The sequence below is a fragment of the Silurus meridionalis genome, chromosome 18 (genome assembly GCF_014805685.1).
Source record: "Silurus meridionalis isolate SWU-2019-XX chromosome 18, ASM1480568v1, whole genome shotgun sequence".
Classification (NCBI taxonomy): domain Eukaryota; kingdom Metazoa; phylum Chordata; class Actinopteri; order Siluriformes; family Siluridae; genus Silurus; species Silurus meridionalis.
Window position 1 is genome coordinate 16,733,137 of NC_060901.1, and position 19,328 is coordinate 16,752,464.

Consider the following 19,328-nt stretch of genomic DNA (forward strand, 5'->3'; position numbering starts at 1 on the left):
TTTATTCTGCAGTTTGGCTAAAGAGCATAAAGTCAGGATTTGGAAGGACTATGTTGCTCCCACTGCTAATCTGGACCAGAAGGACAGACAGTTTGTGGCAAAGGTAAGTCCAAAGTAGTTTTATTTTTGTAACGCTGAACTAAATTTAAAACTAAAGTTGTCTTTTTTGTTGTTGTTTTTTTACTAACGATTCTCCTCACAGCAACCGTGTCCCACCAAATTCTGTGACTGTAATTCTAACGCTACACTTTACTGTGACTGTAACACAATAAATAAATATGAAATGAATATTAAAGAAAGCATGTTAAAAGAAGGTGCAGCCACAGATCAACTAGGGCATAAATCACTCTTATTTATTAGGGATGTGCAGCACCATAACTGAGGCCGATGCAATTCGTATCTTGATGCACAGACAGCAATAAGATGCATTAAAGCTACATAAGAAGCAGCTACCGATGCAGTGCGATATGATTCACCCTTTACGATACAGTGCGATCCGATTTTAGTTTAATTCAACACCGTCTGAATGAAATACGATACAATGGGAGAAAAATATACTATTCCATTCAGTATAGTACAGATAGTTCTCTTTTATTTCTTCTGTGTTCAGACAGACAGCAAATCAATTTACTTAAGTGCCTTCTAACTTCTGACCTTTCACAAACAGGCCTTTGTAGCGCAAAGTATTATTAAATAAATAATAAAATAAATCCAGATGTTCTTTTCTTGTTCCGTCTCCAGGAAGATGCAGCTCTACCTCTGCCATGTTAATCTGTATTCTATGTGACCCTCAGAATGTTTAAATTAACAATTAAATTAGCACTTTTCCTAGTTTGGAGTTGTAGTTTGAATTATGTTCAGTTTGTAATTTAGTTTACCAGTGTAGATTTATCCATTGCTAGAGACTCGTAGCACTTTTGTAGGTCGCTCTGGAAACGGCCGTCTGCTAAATGCCACAAATATAAATGACGCTCCGTAGTGTTGTGAAACGTCATATTCACGTAGCAGCAGTGGTGCTGAGAGAACACATTCAAGAAACAGTTTAGTGACAAGAAATCAATCTACCTGCACACAAGGCACACATACAGAACACCAACGTGGACATGGGCTACCTGGGGTTGTAACAATATATATAAATCTTTTTTTTACTTTTTTTTTTAACTGACGCAAATATGTTAAAAGTGATGCAAATGCCAACTTGCACACTTTTTTAAATCAATGCATCATATTATTAACCTTTATGCTGACGCACTGTACTTTTATAGCAATGCAAATCAGTGAGTATTAGCATCCCTATCATTTGCCCCAACAGACTGATCTGCTGTGTCTTACTCTGCAATGTGCTGTACATTTCCCAGTGTGCCATTACTTCTTATTGAATACATAAAGTTTAGTGACACACACACACACACACTCTTGCTTATTAATCTTGCTTCAAAAATCTCAAATGGAATTTGATCTAAATAGCAATTCATTATTAAGCATATGTGGTTGCAGTTTAGCTCATAGCCTACAGATGGTGCTGTTCTCTTGCTGGAACGCACTGTGCAGTGGCAGAATGAGTCATGGAGGTTTGCTGCATGTTTCTGCAGCAGCTTTCATTGAGGATCTTTGCATATGCAGCTATTCACTAACTCCCATGTGTGCTAAAAGAATGTCCACAATGTATATTTAAAGAGTAGGAGAGAGAACGCATGCATGCTGATCATGTGTTTGTCCTTTTCTACAGACTTGTGACCTGAATAGAGACACCTATTTTTTTAATGGAGTTTTTTTTCACTGAACTGCAATTAAAAGCTAAAATATCTTCTCTCTTGATCATCCTTCTGAGTTCAGCTTTTTTCTCCTAAACTTGGAATAAACCAGTTTGGGTGTATAATTGTGATTGTGTATAATCTGTTTTCTGCACCTGTCCAAAAGTCTGTTCTGTTCCTTTCAGATTGCCAAGTTATTCACAAGTGGCAGAGGATGGGTGTTTATTTTTAAGATGATGATGGAAAAAAAGAAACCTTTTAGTGGATTTTCAATGTTTTAATGCTTCTTGTCTTTTATTCATCTTCTCCATTTTTGAGGCTGCAGTTTTATAACGGCCCCTTAGAACTGCTTTTCACCTGAAATGTGGTGTATCTGTTCTTTGTCACTGTGGGCATTTAGGCTTTCATTACCATTAGGGTAATTGTTGGATAATTGGGGATTTGAGATTGGGAGAAGGATGGGGAGATTATCTAGGAGCAAGTGGGCGAAGTATTTATGCTACGGTCTTTTTTTCTTCTTCTTGTGCTTCATCAGACTCTGCTCATGTTGGATTTCCAGGCTGTTTCTCTGGCAACAAGCTGTGGTCCATGTTGTTAAAGTGACTTACTTAACCCATCTCTCACTTTTTTCTGCATATTTGTTTCTCATCCACTTTGCAGGTGATGCAGATTATGAATGCAGATGCCATTATTGTGAAGTTAAACTCTGGTGAATACAAAACAATTCATCTGTCCAGCATTCGACCCCCCAGGATTGAGGGCGAGGTATGACTGAGTGAATGTGTGTCGCTGTGTGTCTGTGTGCACCTTTTACTAAATCCACTGGGTTTAGGCTTTGCAGATTGCTGATGTGAAAAGCACCTGTCTGTCCTTCTTTCTTTTATTAAACTTCACGATTCAGAGTTTAACCTTCAGCCTCTGTGCACTTTTCTCTATAAAGTATATCTGGTAATAACCAAGACAACAGTGCACTCTTTGATGTAGACAAAATGTAGAAAAGTGTACAGTAATCACTTCTGTGTCACTGAAAATATAATTCAATTGGGTATTATTTCAAATTGTATAAACTGTTGAATAATAAATTCACCACCACCATCAATTTTGATATTAATATAAAAAAGACTGCATGCTGCATTTTACAACTGTAATGAGCACTAAAAGCATCTCTGAAAGCACAACACAGTCTACCTACAAACAGATGATTTTGAGGTCCATTTTTCTAGTCTGGAACAGCAATTGGTATGTTCCCACTGCACAAACCATTTTGCAAGAATGATTTTAGCTCCTGAACTTTAGTTCCAGGAACATGATCTACTGTCAAATGGTAGATTTTGTCTCTGCAGAACAGAAACTCAGAAGCAGTGGTGCTTACAGATTGAGCATAGCTGATGGCAAATGTACAACCCTATTACGTAGCAACTGTCACTTATAAGTAATTTGACATGTTTAATTGTGTCAATAATTAAACACTTAAAATTTAATTGAACACCGGTTCTGTCTCACTAAAGCCTTTTCCATGTTCACCATGTTGCTGCGTCTTTGTCATGTCTTGAATAATTACATTTATAATATGATTCAAAATCCATGAATCATGTCTAAGTCATTAATGTATGTAATGCATTTAGCATTTGCTGTGTGGACATTAGGTTTTTTAGCTCTGGAATTATCAGAAGGTTTGAACAGTTGTACCTGCTGAACATGTTTGAGCAGATGTCTGAGTGCACTCTATTGAGAGTGAGTATAAAATAAAAAACTTAAGGAATGTATATACTCCAATTCAGCAACATGATTAAAAAAGCGCTACAGCTATTGATTATTTTAGTAATTGAGTATTCTACTGATTCGTGCATTGATAAATCGAGTTTAAAAATAAGGAGTACTTTTGCTATATATATATAATATATATATTATATATTATAATATAATATACACACACAAAATAAACAATTATTTTAAATAACAAAAAATCAATTCCAAATTAGTTTAAAGGTAAACGCACTGTATGGTGGTGTTTTTATATTCTAATTTAAAAAGAAATTTGCCAAACTTTGGAAACTTTCTTTTGTGTACTTTGGCCTGAATCTTCTCTTTCCCCTCGCTGTTTTTTCCATTCCTCCTTTTTTATTCTGCAGTGTCTTCTGTGTTACCTGTCCAGGGTTCTCATTTATATACATGGCAAAAGCAAAAACGAGGCTGAAAATGTGCGTACGCCTCTTTCTATGCAAAGCTTTATTTAAGATATAAAAAAAACTTGACTGGAGAGTGTGTGCACCTGGAAGTAAACTTCGAGCCCCACGTATGCACAACGTGGAAACACTGAAGGCGAGAAAGGGAATTGGTGACGCACATAGCGAACACGTCCTTTGAACGGACGCTTAGAACCCTGTTTTGAGCGTACGGGACATTTATAAATGAGACCCCATTGCGGTCTAGTGTTTAGCAGGTGGGGTGTCGGTGATAATGGTCCGTGGGAAACGGAGTGCTCCGTGTTTAGTTTAATGGAATAAACAAAGCATAATAATTTGCCAAAATGCTTTTTTTTCTCTCGAAATACTGAAGTTACTCGAGGAAACATTTCAGTCCTAATATAAAAAAAAATTAAAATGGTATTTCCCCTGTGGAGTGGATTTGTGGAGAAAGAAAGATGAATCAAACCATCGTCTGTTCAACATTTAGAAATTATTGAGTTTTTACCATATGACAGTTTCATGTGCAGGTGTTTTCCTCTGATTCCATGGCAAATGAAAGGGAGAAAATCCCTGGTGTTTATTCCAAGTGTTGAGATTGCATTTGGTTTTTGGAACTCTTACTATGTCAAAGTTGTAAAAGTATAACAGACCATCATTAGGCTAAAACACAAACAGCCCAGAGAGAGAGGCCAAAAGTTTTTGGAACATTCTTCTGAAGAAGGAATGCACACATAGTAACACTAAAATACCTGGAAGACAAGCAAGTGGATGACTGCAATTTTTTCCTTTTGAAGGTAAAAAATAAAACCCTTCACAATTTAAATGAGTAAAGAAACTCTGGAGGAGGTAGGTGTATCGTCAAAGTCTCCTGTGATACACCTTTCTGAATGTAAATAGTGTGTTTACCCACGCAAGAACAAGGCAATTTATAAAAAGAATGATCACCTATGGAACAAAAATATTTTTTTTTGACATAAACAAAGATTAACTTGTACCAGAATGATTGAAAGAGAAGAGTATGGAGAAGGAAAGGAGGATTACTGGGCCAAAACATACAGCATGGGCATGTGTGGCTGCTAGCAGAACTGGACCACTGGTGATTATTGATGATGTGAGTGCAGATAGAAAGTAGCCGGATGAATCCAGAACATTCTGCACAAAGTGGAGTGGGAGCTCAGTGGTTAAGCCGCTGGATTACTGATCGGAAGGTCTGGAGTTCAAGCTGCCACTCCTGGGCTCTTGAACAAGGCCCTTAACCCTCGGTGTTCCAGAAGTGCTGTATCATTGCTGACCCTGCGCTCTGACCCGAGCTTCCAAACCAGCTGGGATATGTGAAAAAAAGAAATTCACTGTGCTGTAATGTATATGTGACGAATAAAAGCAATTATTTAAACAATTCAAGAGCTTCTTAAAGTAAAAAAAGTAAATAAAATTCTTAAATTTCTTGGCCAGACACCTGACCTCCACCCAACTGAGCTGCCTTTCGTATACTGAAGACAAAACTGAAAGCACAAAACCCACAAAAAGCAGCAACTGAAGGCAAAGGGAACTGGTGCAGAAATGTACATATATCTTAAAAATGAACATTACATCAAATTTTGAGGTGGATGATCTACAATACAACAGCATCAGACCGTCAGCCAGGAACAGGAATCTGAGGCCAAATAATTATCCACTTCAACTCAAAATCATTTGGCCAACTCAAACCAGCACTTTATAGTACCAACATTTGTGATGCAGTAAAAGTCACCGAGATCACACTTTTTTTTTCATTCTGATGTTTAGTCATTAACTGATGCTCCTGGTCTTTATCTGTATGGTTTTGTTCAAATGTACTGCTGCCACATGATTGGCTGAGTATATAACTGCGTTAATGTACAGGTGAACTAAAGTGTAAGAGGAGTTACATTGCTGACACTCAGTAATAAATCCTAACGAGTAATTACTTTAATCAGCATTTGAAAAGAACATAAAAAATGTTTTATATTATAGTGGTCATTTTGTGCTACCAGTACAAAGAGCTTTTTATACTGACTGATATGATTAGTGGTGTGATTCCTCCTGTTATGTTACGTTATGTTTGAATGATCCAGTCATTCACCTTACAGTCCATGTGACGAAATCCTCCTAACAAAATTCAAAGACAAGATCATGGGTTTTTAGGATTACAAATGCGCTTTCTGCTCTGCTCCTGCCAGCATTTTTACTTCGAACAGAATCACTGAGGTTTATTTATGAAGACTTTAGAATAGATCAGATATGGTTAGGGTTGTTTTCATCATTGAGGTCCAACCATGAATATTCCTGATCAGCAGCTGACAGCTGAATCAATCTTTTCCAATCAGTAATAATATAAATAAAGCAAATTTGCCAGTTATCATGTGATGCACATCTACCCTTTACATTATGCTACACCAATGCAGTGGTGTATTTTGCATCATCTGATCACTTTCTGTTCCTGTTAGCCTTCATGTTTGTCTGTCTATAAGAATTTGTTAGATATATTACAGTTGTATAATATAATGTAACATGGTCTTTCAGATTATGGAGAGAAGTACTGAAGTCTATACAGAACTATACAAACACACCAAAATCCCCCCCCACCTCCCCGCCATAACCACCTTTTTCCCTTTACATTCCACAGGAGAAGAATAAGGACAAAGACAAGCGATTCCGTCCTCTTTATGACATTCCCTACATGTTTGAGGCAAGAGAATTCCTGAGAAAGAAGCTGATTGGAAAAAAGGTAATGTCTTAAAACAGGAATGGAAATCAACTGTATAAAAATCATTCAATGTGACTGTCTGCTTTAACAGCTCTTAATCTTCCAATATCTATCGAGATGATACTAAAAGGGTTTGAAACAGGGACACATTTAAAGTTCAAAGTGCAGTTAACTTAAAACTGTGTAATAAAAACATTCATCACTAAATGGGTATGTTCCATATATAAACCATTGATGTTAAATGTGAGTACCCGGAACAGTTTAAACAGTTCTAAACATTCTAAACAATTGTTGAGTTTTTACAGAAGTGGATAATTTTGCTCGAATTTGTTTTTTTTTTTTTTTTTTTTTTTTTGTCAGCGGTACTAAATCACAAAGCTTTTATCATCGTTACTAAAAGCATGCACAGTAGAAAAACTAATAGAGATATTTCAACACCTTTATTTCAAAGGGAAATGGAAGCGCAGTGGTTAAGATATTGGACTTCTGGTAAGAATGTTGAGTTCAACCCCAGCACAACATATCTGCCATTTCTGTAGGTGGGTAAGTGGGTAAGTGAGTGGGTAAGTGAGAGAGTGGGTGGGTTGGTAGGTGGGTGAGTGGGTGGATGGGTGAGTGAGTGGGTGGATGGGTGAGTAAGTTGGTGGGTGGGTGAGTGGGTGGGTGGTTGAGTGAGTGAGTGGGTGGTTGAGTGAGTGAGTGGGTGGGTGAGTGAGTGGGTGGGTCGTTGAGTGAGTGAGTGGGTGGGTGAGTAAGTGGGTGGGTTGGCCGTTGTAGCGCGTTGAGTCTGGGTGAAGGGAGAGCTCGCTAACTCCAGTTGCAACAGAAATCATATAAGCACAGACAGGTTTCCAAAACTCGTGCTTTTTTATTTTTCTTGGCAACAGCGTTACGGGTTAGTCAAAGAAACTTAGAAATCAGCATCAGAAAATAAGGACATAATCCTCGTCTTGAACACAATCAGTAATACTGAAAAAATGCAGTGGCAGGCTATTCCTAAAATACCGCTCTGCTCTTAAAGGAAGCGCAACATATTTTACCCGTTACACCGTGTGTAACGTGTCTTTCGTTAAAGCCTGTTTAACGTACATTAGTGTAGACACTAATGTATACACTATACACTGCGGCTTATAGACAGTTTTAGACCAATCAGTTTTAGCACAAATGCCTCCCTAAACACCCCTCACACTAACAGTAAACAGAATAAAATGGTGAGAATGTTTTTGGTGAGTTGTTTGATCAGTGCCCATTGATTGTAAATTAACATGCAAAAGTCCAAGATGGAAAACCATTTGTCGTTTATGATCCAGGAACAAGACGACGTTCATTTTCAAGAGCTTGGGCGTTTATTTACATTATAACACTGCAGTGATTGGCAGATTGGCAGGAGCTGAACAAAAACCTAAATAAATTCCTGCGTATAAATGAACTGCGATTTGTAAAATAGGGTCTCATTACATTATAATGGTATTCAGATGGCTTAGGATCTAAAATGTATAGCTAATAAATACTGACTGTAGGGACATTTAATATAAGAGATGGCTATAAATCACAAATTGCATGATACATTTTATATAATCATGTATGAAAGAGCAGTTAAAAGTTTGTTTTACTGAAGAATGTACATAAAGTGGCAGTTTCAGTGTTAGTCAGTGCTAAAATTTTAATTCCCATACATTTATCTCGAGTGGGCCATAAAAGATAGAGCTGAATTATACCTTTCCCAAGAGGAAATGAATCATCAGTGTACATGTAGCTTTTCATTAAGACTGATGTATTCTAACGATGTTCGTAACACGGAACATCTACTCATGATTTATTTATTTCTGCACTTTTAAAATGTGAACTGCAAAGTTGGCCATATTTTTCCATTTGTTTATTTCAAGGGCATACTGCTCAGTACACCAGCTGGGACACAATGAAACCTGCTTGAACCCTGATTTATTTGTCATAGCACTTGCACTGCAGAACAGTAATCAAAAAGGAGAATGAAAAAATATCCCTAAAAGAAACTTTTCAGCTGATAGTCGTCTTTTCTTTTTTAGTTCACATTCACAGTCTTCGCTTACTGCTCAGGGACAAAGAGTTAAAGCGCAAGAACGACAGAGAGAAACATATACACAGTCCAGATTGATGTACCACATTAATTAGCTCATCCCAAAACACTCCTGCTGTATACTTCATCAAAACCACAACCTGCCTGCTACATTCTGTTCCCAAAACATCTTATTGTAGATAAAAGGTTTAGCGTGGTAGTTTACTGACATTATGCAATAAATACAGGCAGTTTTTATTTTTTGGTTTGATTCATTTTGTTGTTGCTAGGACACTGGAGTATGTGTATGCCAAGGGCATTTAACGCCAATGTGAAAGACACTTGTACCTCTCTGGCTGCCTTGGTAACAGCAGTGACAAAATCTGCTAAACTCCTATGCCTGATGGTTAACACTGTCTTTTCAGTACAACAAGTTTGATCTAAAGTTTCCTTAGGTAATATGTGAAATGTGCCAAAGTAACTATTTTACCTGAGTGAGCTTTATGAAATGGCGGATGCCATGTTATTAAGGATTCTGTGATTTATTCAGCATCTGTGCTTGTGTTGTGGTTCTGTAAGGGTGAATTTATTTATTTTTATTTTTATTTTTTTTTTGTCTTATGTATTTCTTGCCTGACTGTGGAGATGTTTTATGGCTGTTGACGTTTAAGGCTGGCCTTTTCTAAAAGTAAACTACGTCTGAGAATGCTTTTATAACTTATGGTTAAGTTCAAGGGGTAACTGAAGTGTTTTAATCAATGGAACAGTAGTCAGATGTTGGCATTACCTTCAAGTTTCAGTAAACGTAGTTGTTCATTATCAAAGTCTAGTCTTTACTACACAGGTTTCTTTTAAATAACTGTTGGAAGTTTTTGTGGACAGTCAAATTCAAAATCCAGAACCTTTTTGGTTTAATTGGAAGTGTTCTGCTCAACAAAAAATCATGCATTGCAACATAGGATCATCATCCCTGTGCAGCATGTCGGTGGTAGTATCATTCTTGGGCTGCTTTGCTGCCTCACATTCAGGACTAGCTGCTATAATTGATGGACCCTGGAATTCGGAAAAGTGCCAGAAAATCCTAAAGGAGAACATCAGGGTATCTGTTTGTGAAATAAACAGTAATTTGTAAAATTAACAGTAAGCATGTTCCCTCCATAAAATAATAAAACAGAAGTACATGAACAGTTTGGAATTGCCATAATTAAAGCTAAAGCCCTCTATCACTACTGAGCTGAAACAGTTGAAGCCGGAATTTGGCCAAAAAACCTGCAGGATTTTTGATGCGTTTTCCAGAAACACTTGGTTGATGCTTTTGCTACTCATGAGCTTGGGATCACAAAATTTAATGAAATCAATGCTTTACACACTTTATTTATTTTTGCTTGATAAATTGGAAAGTGTGTTAGATTGTTTATCAGAAAACGATTTATTTTGATAGTTCCATCTTCTTGTATGCGGATGTTGGTTAAATGGCTAATGTTTGTTGGAGAGTACTCAGTGTGTCCAGCCAAAGTGCATTAGATTGTTCTCTTTGAGATGCATTGCATGAATCATCCGCACTCTTAAAAGTACACCTCCACTTAAATATCGATACAACCTGTACAATCATAGCAGCTTGGGCAAGCAGCTCACAAGCCCAAGACCACTCAATAGGCCTTGATCCCACTTCCCCTCATTTTAAATGGCCATCAGAAGGAGTTTTGCATTTGATTTTAATAAATGTAGAGAAAAAGCATTCTAATGATGCAGCATATTTAATGGGATGGCATTATTTATCCAGAACACTGAGAAATACAAAATACTAACAAATTTCAGTGATCATCTGAATGTAATTCCAAATACTGAGTCAGTGCACTTCTAGTCTTTTTGTCTCGTCCTGTCTTTTCTTTGTGCCTTACTTCGTGTTAAATTGGATTTTTCCCCCTCCTTTATCCCCTGGTTGAAGTGTTGCTTTTTCCTCAGAGGGCTATAAAGTACATTTTGCTGAGTGAGTTTGAGTGTGTGTGAGATGATGTTTTGTATGTTGAGGAAAGTGAATGATCTACAGAGCTGTTTCTGTTAGGAACCAAGTATCTGTCTGTTTTCTCTGTATGACTGTAATTGTTTGTAAGTAATAAATGTGTTGGGACCTGCACACAGTCCTACACTCTCTCTGAACTACAGGAGAGGGACACAACTTCTTGAGCGAGAACAGATCTCACTTGATCCTTCGATCAGGATGATTATGCACTGTGTTCTCACTCTGCATACTTGTGTGTTTGCATCATGTTATTGCAGGCACCCAGAAGGCTACATGGTGTGTAGAAGGTGTTAGTCAAACCTCTTTCTCTGTTACTGAACTGTTTCGGTGTATAAGGAGCGTTCGCTCTGCAAAGCTCTACAGCTTAGTTAGACATCATTTATTTAGAGATTGACCTTGGAAAAAGCAGCCCACAGGCACTATTCATTATCAGAGTGAGGATTAATGTTTAATTATTTTTTTAATAAATATTCTCATATCTCCAGGTTGATGAATGTCCTCCTCTGGGAAATTGAGGGAAAAAAGTCATGTTTAATTAGTTTTTTGGTGCAGTTCTGGCAAATGTAGTGCACAATCACGAAGCAGTCAAATATTTGTATGTTTCTGTATCTGCGTTTTTCAGTGGCTTGTACATATCTGGAGCTGATTATTAGTGTATGGTTGACTGAGTGATCTCTCTGTACTCTTAGGTCAACGTCACTGTCGATTACATCAGAGCTGCAACTACAAGCTCAGAAACAGGGCCCATCCCAGCTTTTCCCGAGCGCACCTGTGCCACCGTGACTATTGGAGGAATGTAAGTACAGTTGCATGTTGTCCAATTTTGTAGTCAGTGACTTTTGATGGAACTGTTATAATCTGTGTATTTGAATGGACACTGGTGGTGTAAAGGTACACAGAATTCATGGTTCGGTAAGTACCTCTGTTTTTAAGTCATGGTTTGGTTCAATTTGGGTAAATTTAGAGGAAAGAAATACAAAACATAAAATGCGTGTTGCTAGAAGACATGTTCTTCACCTACAAATGATTCTAGTTACATTTTCTGTTCTGCTTCTGTACATTCACTGCCTCGTTCAGTGGATTTATCATCATTATTATTTTCTTTCTCTCTTTAGAAATATTGCTGAAGCTCTGGTCAGTAAAGGCTTTGCTACAGTAATCAGATATCGTCAGGATGATGATCAGAGGTCCTCACACTACGATGAGTTACTGGCTGCAGAAGCACGGTAAGAACAGAACAGAGCTTTCCCTCAATTTCAAGACTAGGCTGAAGCAGTTTAAAGCTTAGGACACTGCGTCTCTTCAGCCTCACTGCTGTTAGTCTGCTGGGTGTTTTTCTTTCACCCACTCTGTCTGCTTGTAATTAGTTTTTTCCTAAGATTTACTTTGTGTGCATTCTGGTTACAGTACATTCAAGAGTCGCATTTCTATATTAAAATATATAGGTCCATAAGTATTTGGACAGTGGCACAGTTTTTCATGCTGTTGCCTCTACATTATCACAAATCAAGTTACAGCCAGTACTTACATATTCATTGATTGAACACAAACACTTGACTGATTTTTTTTATTTCATTACCAATTAAACAAAAATATAGAAAGATATAATATAGAAAGTGAGTATAGATCATCATAATTAAGCTGAAACAAAAAACTAGACAGACCTCTTAGAGAGAGCAGAAACTTCAGGAGTGGCCATCACAGGAATTCTGTACATTTTGTTTTAGAGGAAAGGCACTGGCAAGCTCAGGAACAGCAGATGGCCTGGAAGATAACGAAAGACCATCTTTCCTTAAAAAATCCCCTCAGGGCATTTAGCGAAGTCAGTTACACTCTGAAGGAGGTAGGGGTATTGTCAGAATTACTGATCAAGAAACACCTTCATGAATGTGAATGCAAATGGTTTATTTGAAACGACAAACCACCGGTAACAATCAATAACAGATGAAACTAAAAAGCCAGATAAAATCATGTTTAACATGAACCAAAATTATATAATAAAGGAAAGTAGTGAAAAAGAAAGGAAGGGCTTACGATCCAAAGCATACTACATAAATATTGAAAGGACCACAAACAATCAGAATTGGAAAGAGCTTGATTACCAAGTATATTTGCACTTACAGGGAATTTGTTTGGTGGCAGAAGCTTCCAGTTGAACTTTTTTAAATGATAAATAAGAATAAAGAAGCAGCAACTGAAGACCGCTGCAGAAAATGCCTGGCAAAACATCTTGAGAGGAAACACATTTTTGATGTTCATGGGGTTCAGATTTAAGACAACTATTTTACAGATAATTATTATCCAAGGAGGAAAAATAATTATTAAAGGGTTTAAGCAACAAAGGCTCGACCTAGTTTTAGTACATCTAATAAATAACGAAAAACTATTTAAAGGAATTCTCCACCCTTTTCTTTTATAGACCATTTTTAATGATCTTGCTGACTTTATTATGTATATTTTAGAGCTGCAACTAACGATAATTTTTTCTGTTGACTACTCTAACGATTATTTTTAATTTTTTGCTTAATCTAGTGTTCTTTTTTTATTAGCTAATTAACTTTACAAAAAATTATAAGTACAACTTCTAATATAATATTTTAACTTTTATTACATTTTTTCCAAAAAATACTTCAGTGTTTTTACAGTATACAAAAATAAAGTGCCAAAAATAAAATGTAAACAACACTTTACATCAGGCATGAATAATGCCATATAAATTCAACAAAAGCACTGCTCAACACTGTGCAAAAATTACACTGTGCAAAAATACACAGCTTTGCCTCTTCTTGGAAAAAAAAATCCAAACACAATAATTAACATTAGGAACCAATTTAAACATGAAATCTATGAATGCTAACAATATATAAACTGTACAGTATTTCAAAGAGGGTAGTAAATCTGCATATTTTTAAATGAACTGAATGTGATTTAATTACAATGTTTGATTACTTTGATTACAATATTAATTGTATTTCAGAAAGTGTAGTGAATGTGTCATTTTATTATGGAATACAGAAAGCATTTTAAACTCTTAACTAATGAGATAATTTGTTATTAATCACGTACTTGCGATTGTTTGGCTTGTGCCAAAAGTAAACAAAAATGCACTAGTAGCCTATTTATCCATATGTTCACATACACTACTAGATTACAGCGAACTGTTAATGTAAATCTAGTAGTTAATTTTGTCTATGTGCATAAACAACTTCCAACAACAGTAAACTTAAATTAAAAGTTAAAGTTTGCTTAATTGTCGCCAAAGTAACCTATACAGTATATGTTTACAGTTTATACCGTTAGCAATTAGCATTACCATTATTACATATATTATATATATTTATTAATTCTTGACCAAAACACAGCAGGTAAGAACACAACAATTACAACCAAAACTAACTGTAATAATAAATACTTACAAAGATGGCTCGTTCTATTGAGGTCGGAGAGCGCCAGGATGTTTTCTTCTGAGGTGCGAAATTTCGGGTTTTGCAAAGGGAACAAAAGACCATTTTATTTGACCTCTGTTTAAAGTATTCCCATACTTTAGGTAATCGTGGTCTAGCTTTTTGTGACAGATTGAAACTTTCTCTATTCCCAGGAGCAGAAGCCGCCATTACACGAGATGAATGTAAACAGTGTGATGCGTCGATGTATTTTCGTAGTCGACGTAATCAATTACGTCAACGCGTCGTTGCAGCACTAGTATATTATATGCTTATTATGTATATTATATACTTATGTAAATTATGTTGCTTGCTTTAATTGTTGCAGGGCCATTAAGAATGGGAAAGGGCTCCACAGTAAGAAGGAGGTACCCATTCACAGAGTGGCCGACATCTCTGGGGTAAGTGTGTTTCGTGTGTGTGAGCGTGTGGCCTGTGTGAATAGTGTTCCTTGAATATTTAGAATTGAATTGTCTGATTGCAGGTTTATAACAGGACCAGTTTATTTCCCTACACTTTAATGAGATAAAATAAATATGGCCTGTCTTATTAATATACTATGGGGTACAGATGTTGTTGAGGTGTGCCAGGGCCAGTGCCACACTGGCTGTGTATTTTGATTGGGCTGAGCACAGAGTGAAGATGAAAGCAGGTTTGCTTGAGAATGAGAAAAGACAAACCTTTCCCACTTAATAGAACGCATTCATTTAGTTTTATTTAATATGCCATTACTTTATTCTAATCATTATTCTTCTCTTAAATGCCTGCTCTCTTTCCTGCCCTACCATGTGGGTCCTGATTCTTTGCATTTTACAAGTAGATGCTCCTGTTTTTTTAATAAACTACGTGACTGTATTTTGTGCAGTGCTTCATGTGAGCACATTATTTGCTTTTTAGATAACTAATATTCGGTAAGTGGTGAAGACAGGCAGACAGAGCTCTATATTAGCTGTTTTCAGCTTCTTTTTGCTTCTTATATTAAAAAAGAAAAAATACCCAAAATAGCTCTTTCATATATACATCTTTTTTATAATAATAGTCCTTCCACCTCTTCGTTTTCTCTTAGCAATGAATGTCACAGCTGTGGGATATTTCCAGCTGCAGTGGGTGGCTCTTTTTGGCCCATGCTGTCTCATAGGAAGCAGTTTCACTTAAATTAAGCTGGCATACCCAGTCTTTCAGCAGCTGTGTACTTCTCTATAAAACCACTAGCTGTCAGACTTTAGGTGATGGGCAAGTAATAACTGAAATGATATATACCCTTTTTCTTTTACACTCAACGACTCAAAAGGCTATTTTGTACAGTATATATAAATTTTAGGTATAAATGACAGATATTAAAAACAATAACCACAAAAGATGTTTAATTTGCAATCAGTGTTTATTACTAAGTTTCTCATTGAGCCACTTACTTGGACTATATATCATTAAAAACTTATTCTTTAATCCATAATTAGAGTAAACAAATGTTGCTATGCAGATTTTACTTTTTATTTTTACATATTGGAGTTAAAAACACCCCCCCCCCCCCTTTATTAAATAAAGTTTATTTACCCTTCTGGGATTATAACCCACTTTGGGTTAAAGTGCAATCAGAAACAACAAGCCAAATATACAAGATGGCAGACCCGGCCTTTGTAAATTGTAAAAATAGAAGGTAACGTAACATAAAATGAGCAAACCTACAAAGAAAAATGTTTTATGAGTGTTTAAATGTGGAACATGATTGAAAATGCACCTGAGGTTTTGAGTGATTTTGCCTTTACTTTTCTCCAAAACTCCACAGTAAAATGAGATAAAATTTAAGAGAGTAATAGACGGGGACACTGTAAATAAAAATAATTAGAAAGATTGAGCAAACCTATAAAGAAAACTGTTTTAAGAGTGTTTGAATGTGGAACATGGTTAAAAATGCAGTGATGCTTGGAGTGATTTTACTTTACTTTTTCTTAAAAACTCCACAGTAAAATGACTGTTTATGACTGTTTGAATATGGTGATTTAAATGATCTGGAAAAAAAAAACGATTTTTATTAAAACAGATCGGTGTAAACTACACATTCGAGTTAATCGATAAAATTGCTTTATCGCCCAGCCCTAATTGGAGTACTGTTTTTCTATTTCTGCATTGAATTTAATTTCAGTGGTTTATTGTGAGTGGTTGAATTGATGGCAGGTTGGCGCTATACTCTTAAATGCAGGCTAGTTTAACAGCTTTCATCTTTTTCATTAAAGCTGCGATCACATGGGCCAGAACAACTGCTGAAAGAGTCTGTACTGTTATTTTTTTTGTTTTGTACTCATTTATTCGTTTCACACTAACATTGCAGGAGGGAGCTTCATGTCTGTGTTTTCTCACTTTGCATGAGTAAATATATTGTGCTAATTGGATATATTGGGTTGTTAGATTATTTTATGCATATACATTACCACTGCATAAATCAAAGTTGTGTGATGTTGTCAGATTCAGTGTAAACTGCTCACTCAGGCAGTTCTTCAATAAGGGACAGCCAAGGGAAAATAATGGGGTGCAAGAGAAAGCACAGGTATACAGAGCAGCAACTTTTTTGAGGGAACCAAAGTCTAAGGTGCTGGCATTATGACTTAGTTTAAATTACAATGTCTGTCAAAAGTAAAAAAAAAAAAAAAAAAAACAGGCTAGGATATATATATAATTGTACAGATGTTTAACTTTGTGTTCAAAGAACAGTTTTACACACTCTTGGCATCCAGAGAGTTCGTTTCTCCAAACATTCAGCTGAAATACTTTGCCATGCTTTTTGCCAGAGGTGTTTTTCACTAGTTGGAGTGAGTCTAGTCTTTTTGACCTTGTGATCCCGTTCATCCCAGAGTAGTTCAACAGGACTTAGGTCCAGTGACTGAGCATAATTGATACCACTCCAGCCGACTGTTTGCTCTCTAACGCTCTAACTCGCGCAGTTCGGACATACGTTTCGGCTAATTGTCTTTTTGTATATTGAAATTGGTTCCAGTTTGCCACTGTCCAGGCAGAACTGCATGGTGTTGAAGTATAGAATGGTGGCCATGTTGGTTTAATATTCCTTTCACCTGAAAAAAGTCTCCAACATTTTCTGCTCCAAAACAAACCCAGACCCTCAAGACCAACTCTGCTAACATCTTCTCTCCTGTTCTGTCTTACACAAGTTCTTCTGTGAGAGATCTCACATTTGGACTCATCTGCCAACAGAAATTTCTTCCACTCATTCACTGTCCAATTTCTTTTGCAATTTGCCTTGTTTGTTGCTTGTAAACATGTGAAAAGTGCATAATTCTTAAAAATTATAGTCACTAAAGGTTTCTAGCTGCTTATTACTCTTTCACTTAAAAGCACATTTTCGGTTCTTTAGTCATCAGTCTGTGGAAACGCATCACACCAGGAGCTTCAATAATTACCTGATAATGTGACTGTGGATTAAAACATCCCATGCTCTGTTACCGTAATTGCCGGACTATAAAGCGCACCCATATATAAGCCGCACCCACTGAATTTGACAAAGATTTTTATTTTAAACATAAATAAGCCGCACATGTCTATAAGCCTCAGGTGTCTACATTGAAACTAATAAACTTTACACAGGCTTTAATGAAAGATGTTGCGCTTCCTTTAGGAGCATAGCGGTATTTTGGGAATAGCCTGCCGCCGCATTTTACCGGTATTACTGCATGTGTGCAAGACCGAGGAATATGTCCTTATTATTTTCTGATGCTCATTTCTAAGTTTCTTTGACTAACCCGTAACACTGTTGCCAAGAATAATAAAAAAGCACAAGTTTTGGAAACCTGTCTGTGCTTATATGATTTCTGTTGCAACTGGAGTTGGTGAGCTCTCCCTTCACCCAGACTCAATGTGTTACAACGGCTTGTATCTAAACAGTAGCCGACCAAGAAAGTCATTGTTCACTGTCTTCATCCTTCCTTTCACAACTATTTCTCTCGGGAGTTTATCTTTTGGCATCGTCGTGCATTTAAAAAAATTTTCTCCCGATGCCATGCAGCTCAGAACACAGGTGAGGTTTTTTTTGTTTCCATTCGGAAATTTCATTGGTCTAATGATATGGGGTTCAGTTTTTTGGCTTGAAGTTTGTGAAACCGGGAAAAACCCAGGAAAAATTAATAAATAAGCCGCTTCATTGTTTAAGCCGTAAGGGTTCAAAACATGGGAAAAAAGTAGCGGCTTATAGTCTGAAAAATACGGTACTTGCATATAAATTGCTATTTTAATCATTTCCTCTGAACTAATTAACAGCCAGATTTGCACAATAAATTGGCCTTTAAATGGGAAGTAGGGATACTTGGTTGTAAATTTCCTTGTGGTATGTAGAAAAGGAGATCTTGCACTTCTTATCTGATTTCTAAGGTACCACCACTTGTGGTGTATGAATGAGATCATCGAAGTTTATTTACAGTGAGAAAAATAAGTATTTGAACACCCTGCTATTTTGCAAGTTCTCCCACTTAGAAATCATGGAGGGGTCTGAAATTGTCATCGTAGGTGCATGTCCACTGTGAGAGACATAATCTAAAAAAAAAAATAAAAAAATCCAGAAATCACAATATATGATTTTTTAACTATTTATTTGTATGATACAGCTGCAAATAAGTATTTGAACACCTGTCTATCAACTAGAATTCTGACCCTCAAAGACCTGTTAGTCTGCCTTTAAAATGTCCACCTCCACTACATTTATTATCCTAAATTAGATGCACCTGTTTGAGGTCATTAGCTGCATAAAGACACCTGTCCACCCCATACAATCAGTAAGAATCCAACTACTAACATGGCCAAGACCAAAGAGCTGTCCAAAGACACTAGAGACAAAATTGTACACCTCCACAAGGCTGGAAAGGGCTACGGGGAAATTGCCAAGCAGCAAGGTGAAAAAAGGTCCATTGATGGAGCAATCATTAGAAAATGGAAGAAGCTGAACATGACTGTCAATCTCCCTCGGACTGGGGCTCCATGCAAGATCTCACCTTGTGGGGTCTCAATGATCCTAAGGAAGGTGAGAAATCAGCCCAGAACTACACGGGAGGAGCTGGTCAATGACCTGAAAAGAGCTGGGACCACCGTTTCCAAGGTTACTGTTGGTAATACACCTAGACGTCATGGTTTGAAATCATGCATGGCACGGAAGGTTC

At 36.8% G+C, this 19,328-nt stretch overlaps 1 protein-coding gene across 1 annotated transcript in view; it reads left to right on the forward strand.

Moving 5' to 3' along the window:
• The window catches only part of snd1 (staphylococcal nuclease and tudor domain containing 1), an 86,282-nt gene that overhangs the window by 15,311 nt on the left and 51,643 nt on the right, over nucleotides 1-19,328 (forward strand). Inside the window, exons 9-14 of the mRNA XM_046874422.1 lie at nucleotides 13-103; nucleotides 2,415-2,519; nucleotides 6,588-6,689; nucleotides 11,416-11,522; nucleotides 11,842-11,952; nucleotides 14,498-14,570. Of these exons, the coding sequence (XP_046730378.1) occupies nucleotides 13-103; nucleotides 2,415-2,519; nucleotides 6,588-6,689; nucleotides 11,416-11,522; nucleotides 11,842-11,952; nucleotides 14,498-14,570 (589 nt within the window). The remainder of the gene's footprint in view (nucleotides 1-12; nucleotides 104-2,414; nucleotides 2,520-6,587; nucleotides 6,690-11,415; nucleotides 11,523-11,841; nucleotides 11,953-14,497; nucleotides 14,571-19,328) is intronic.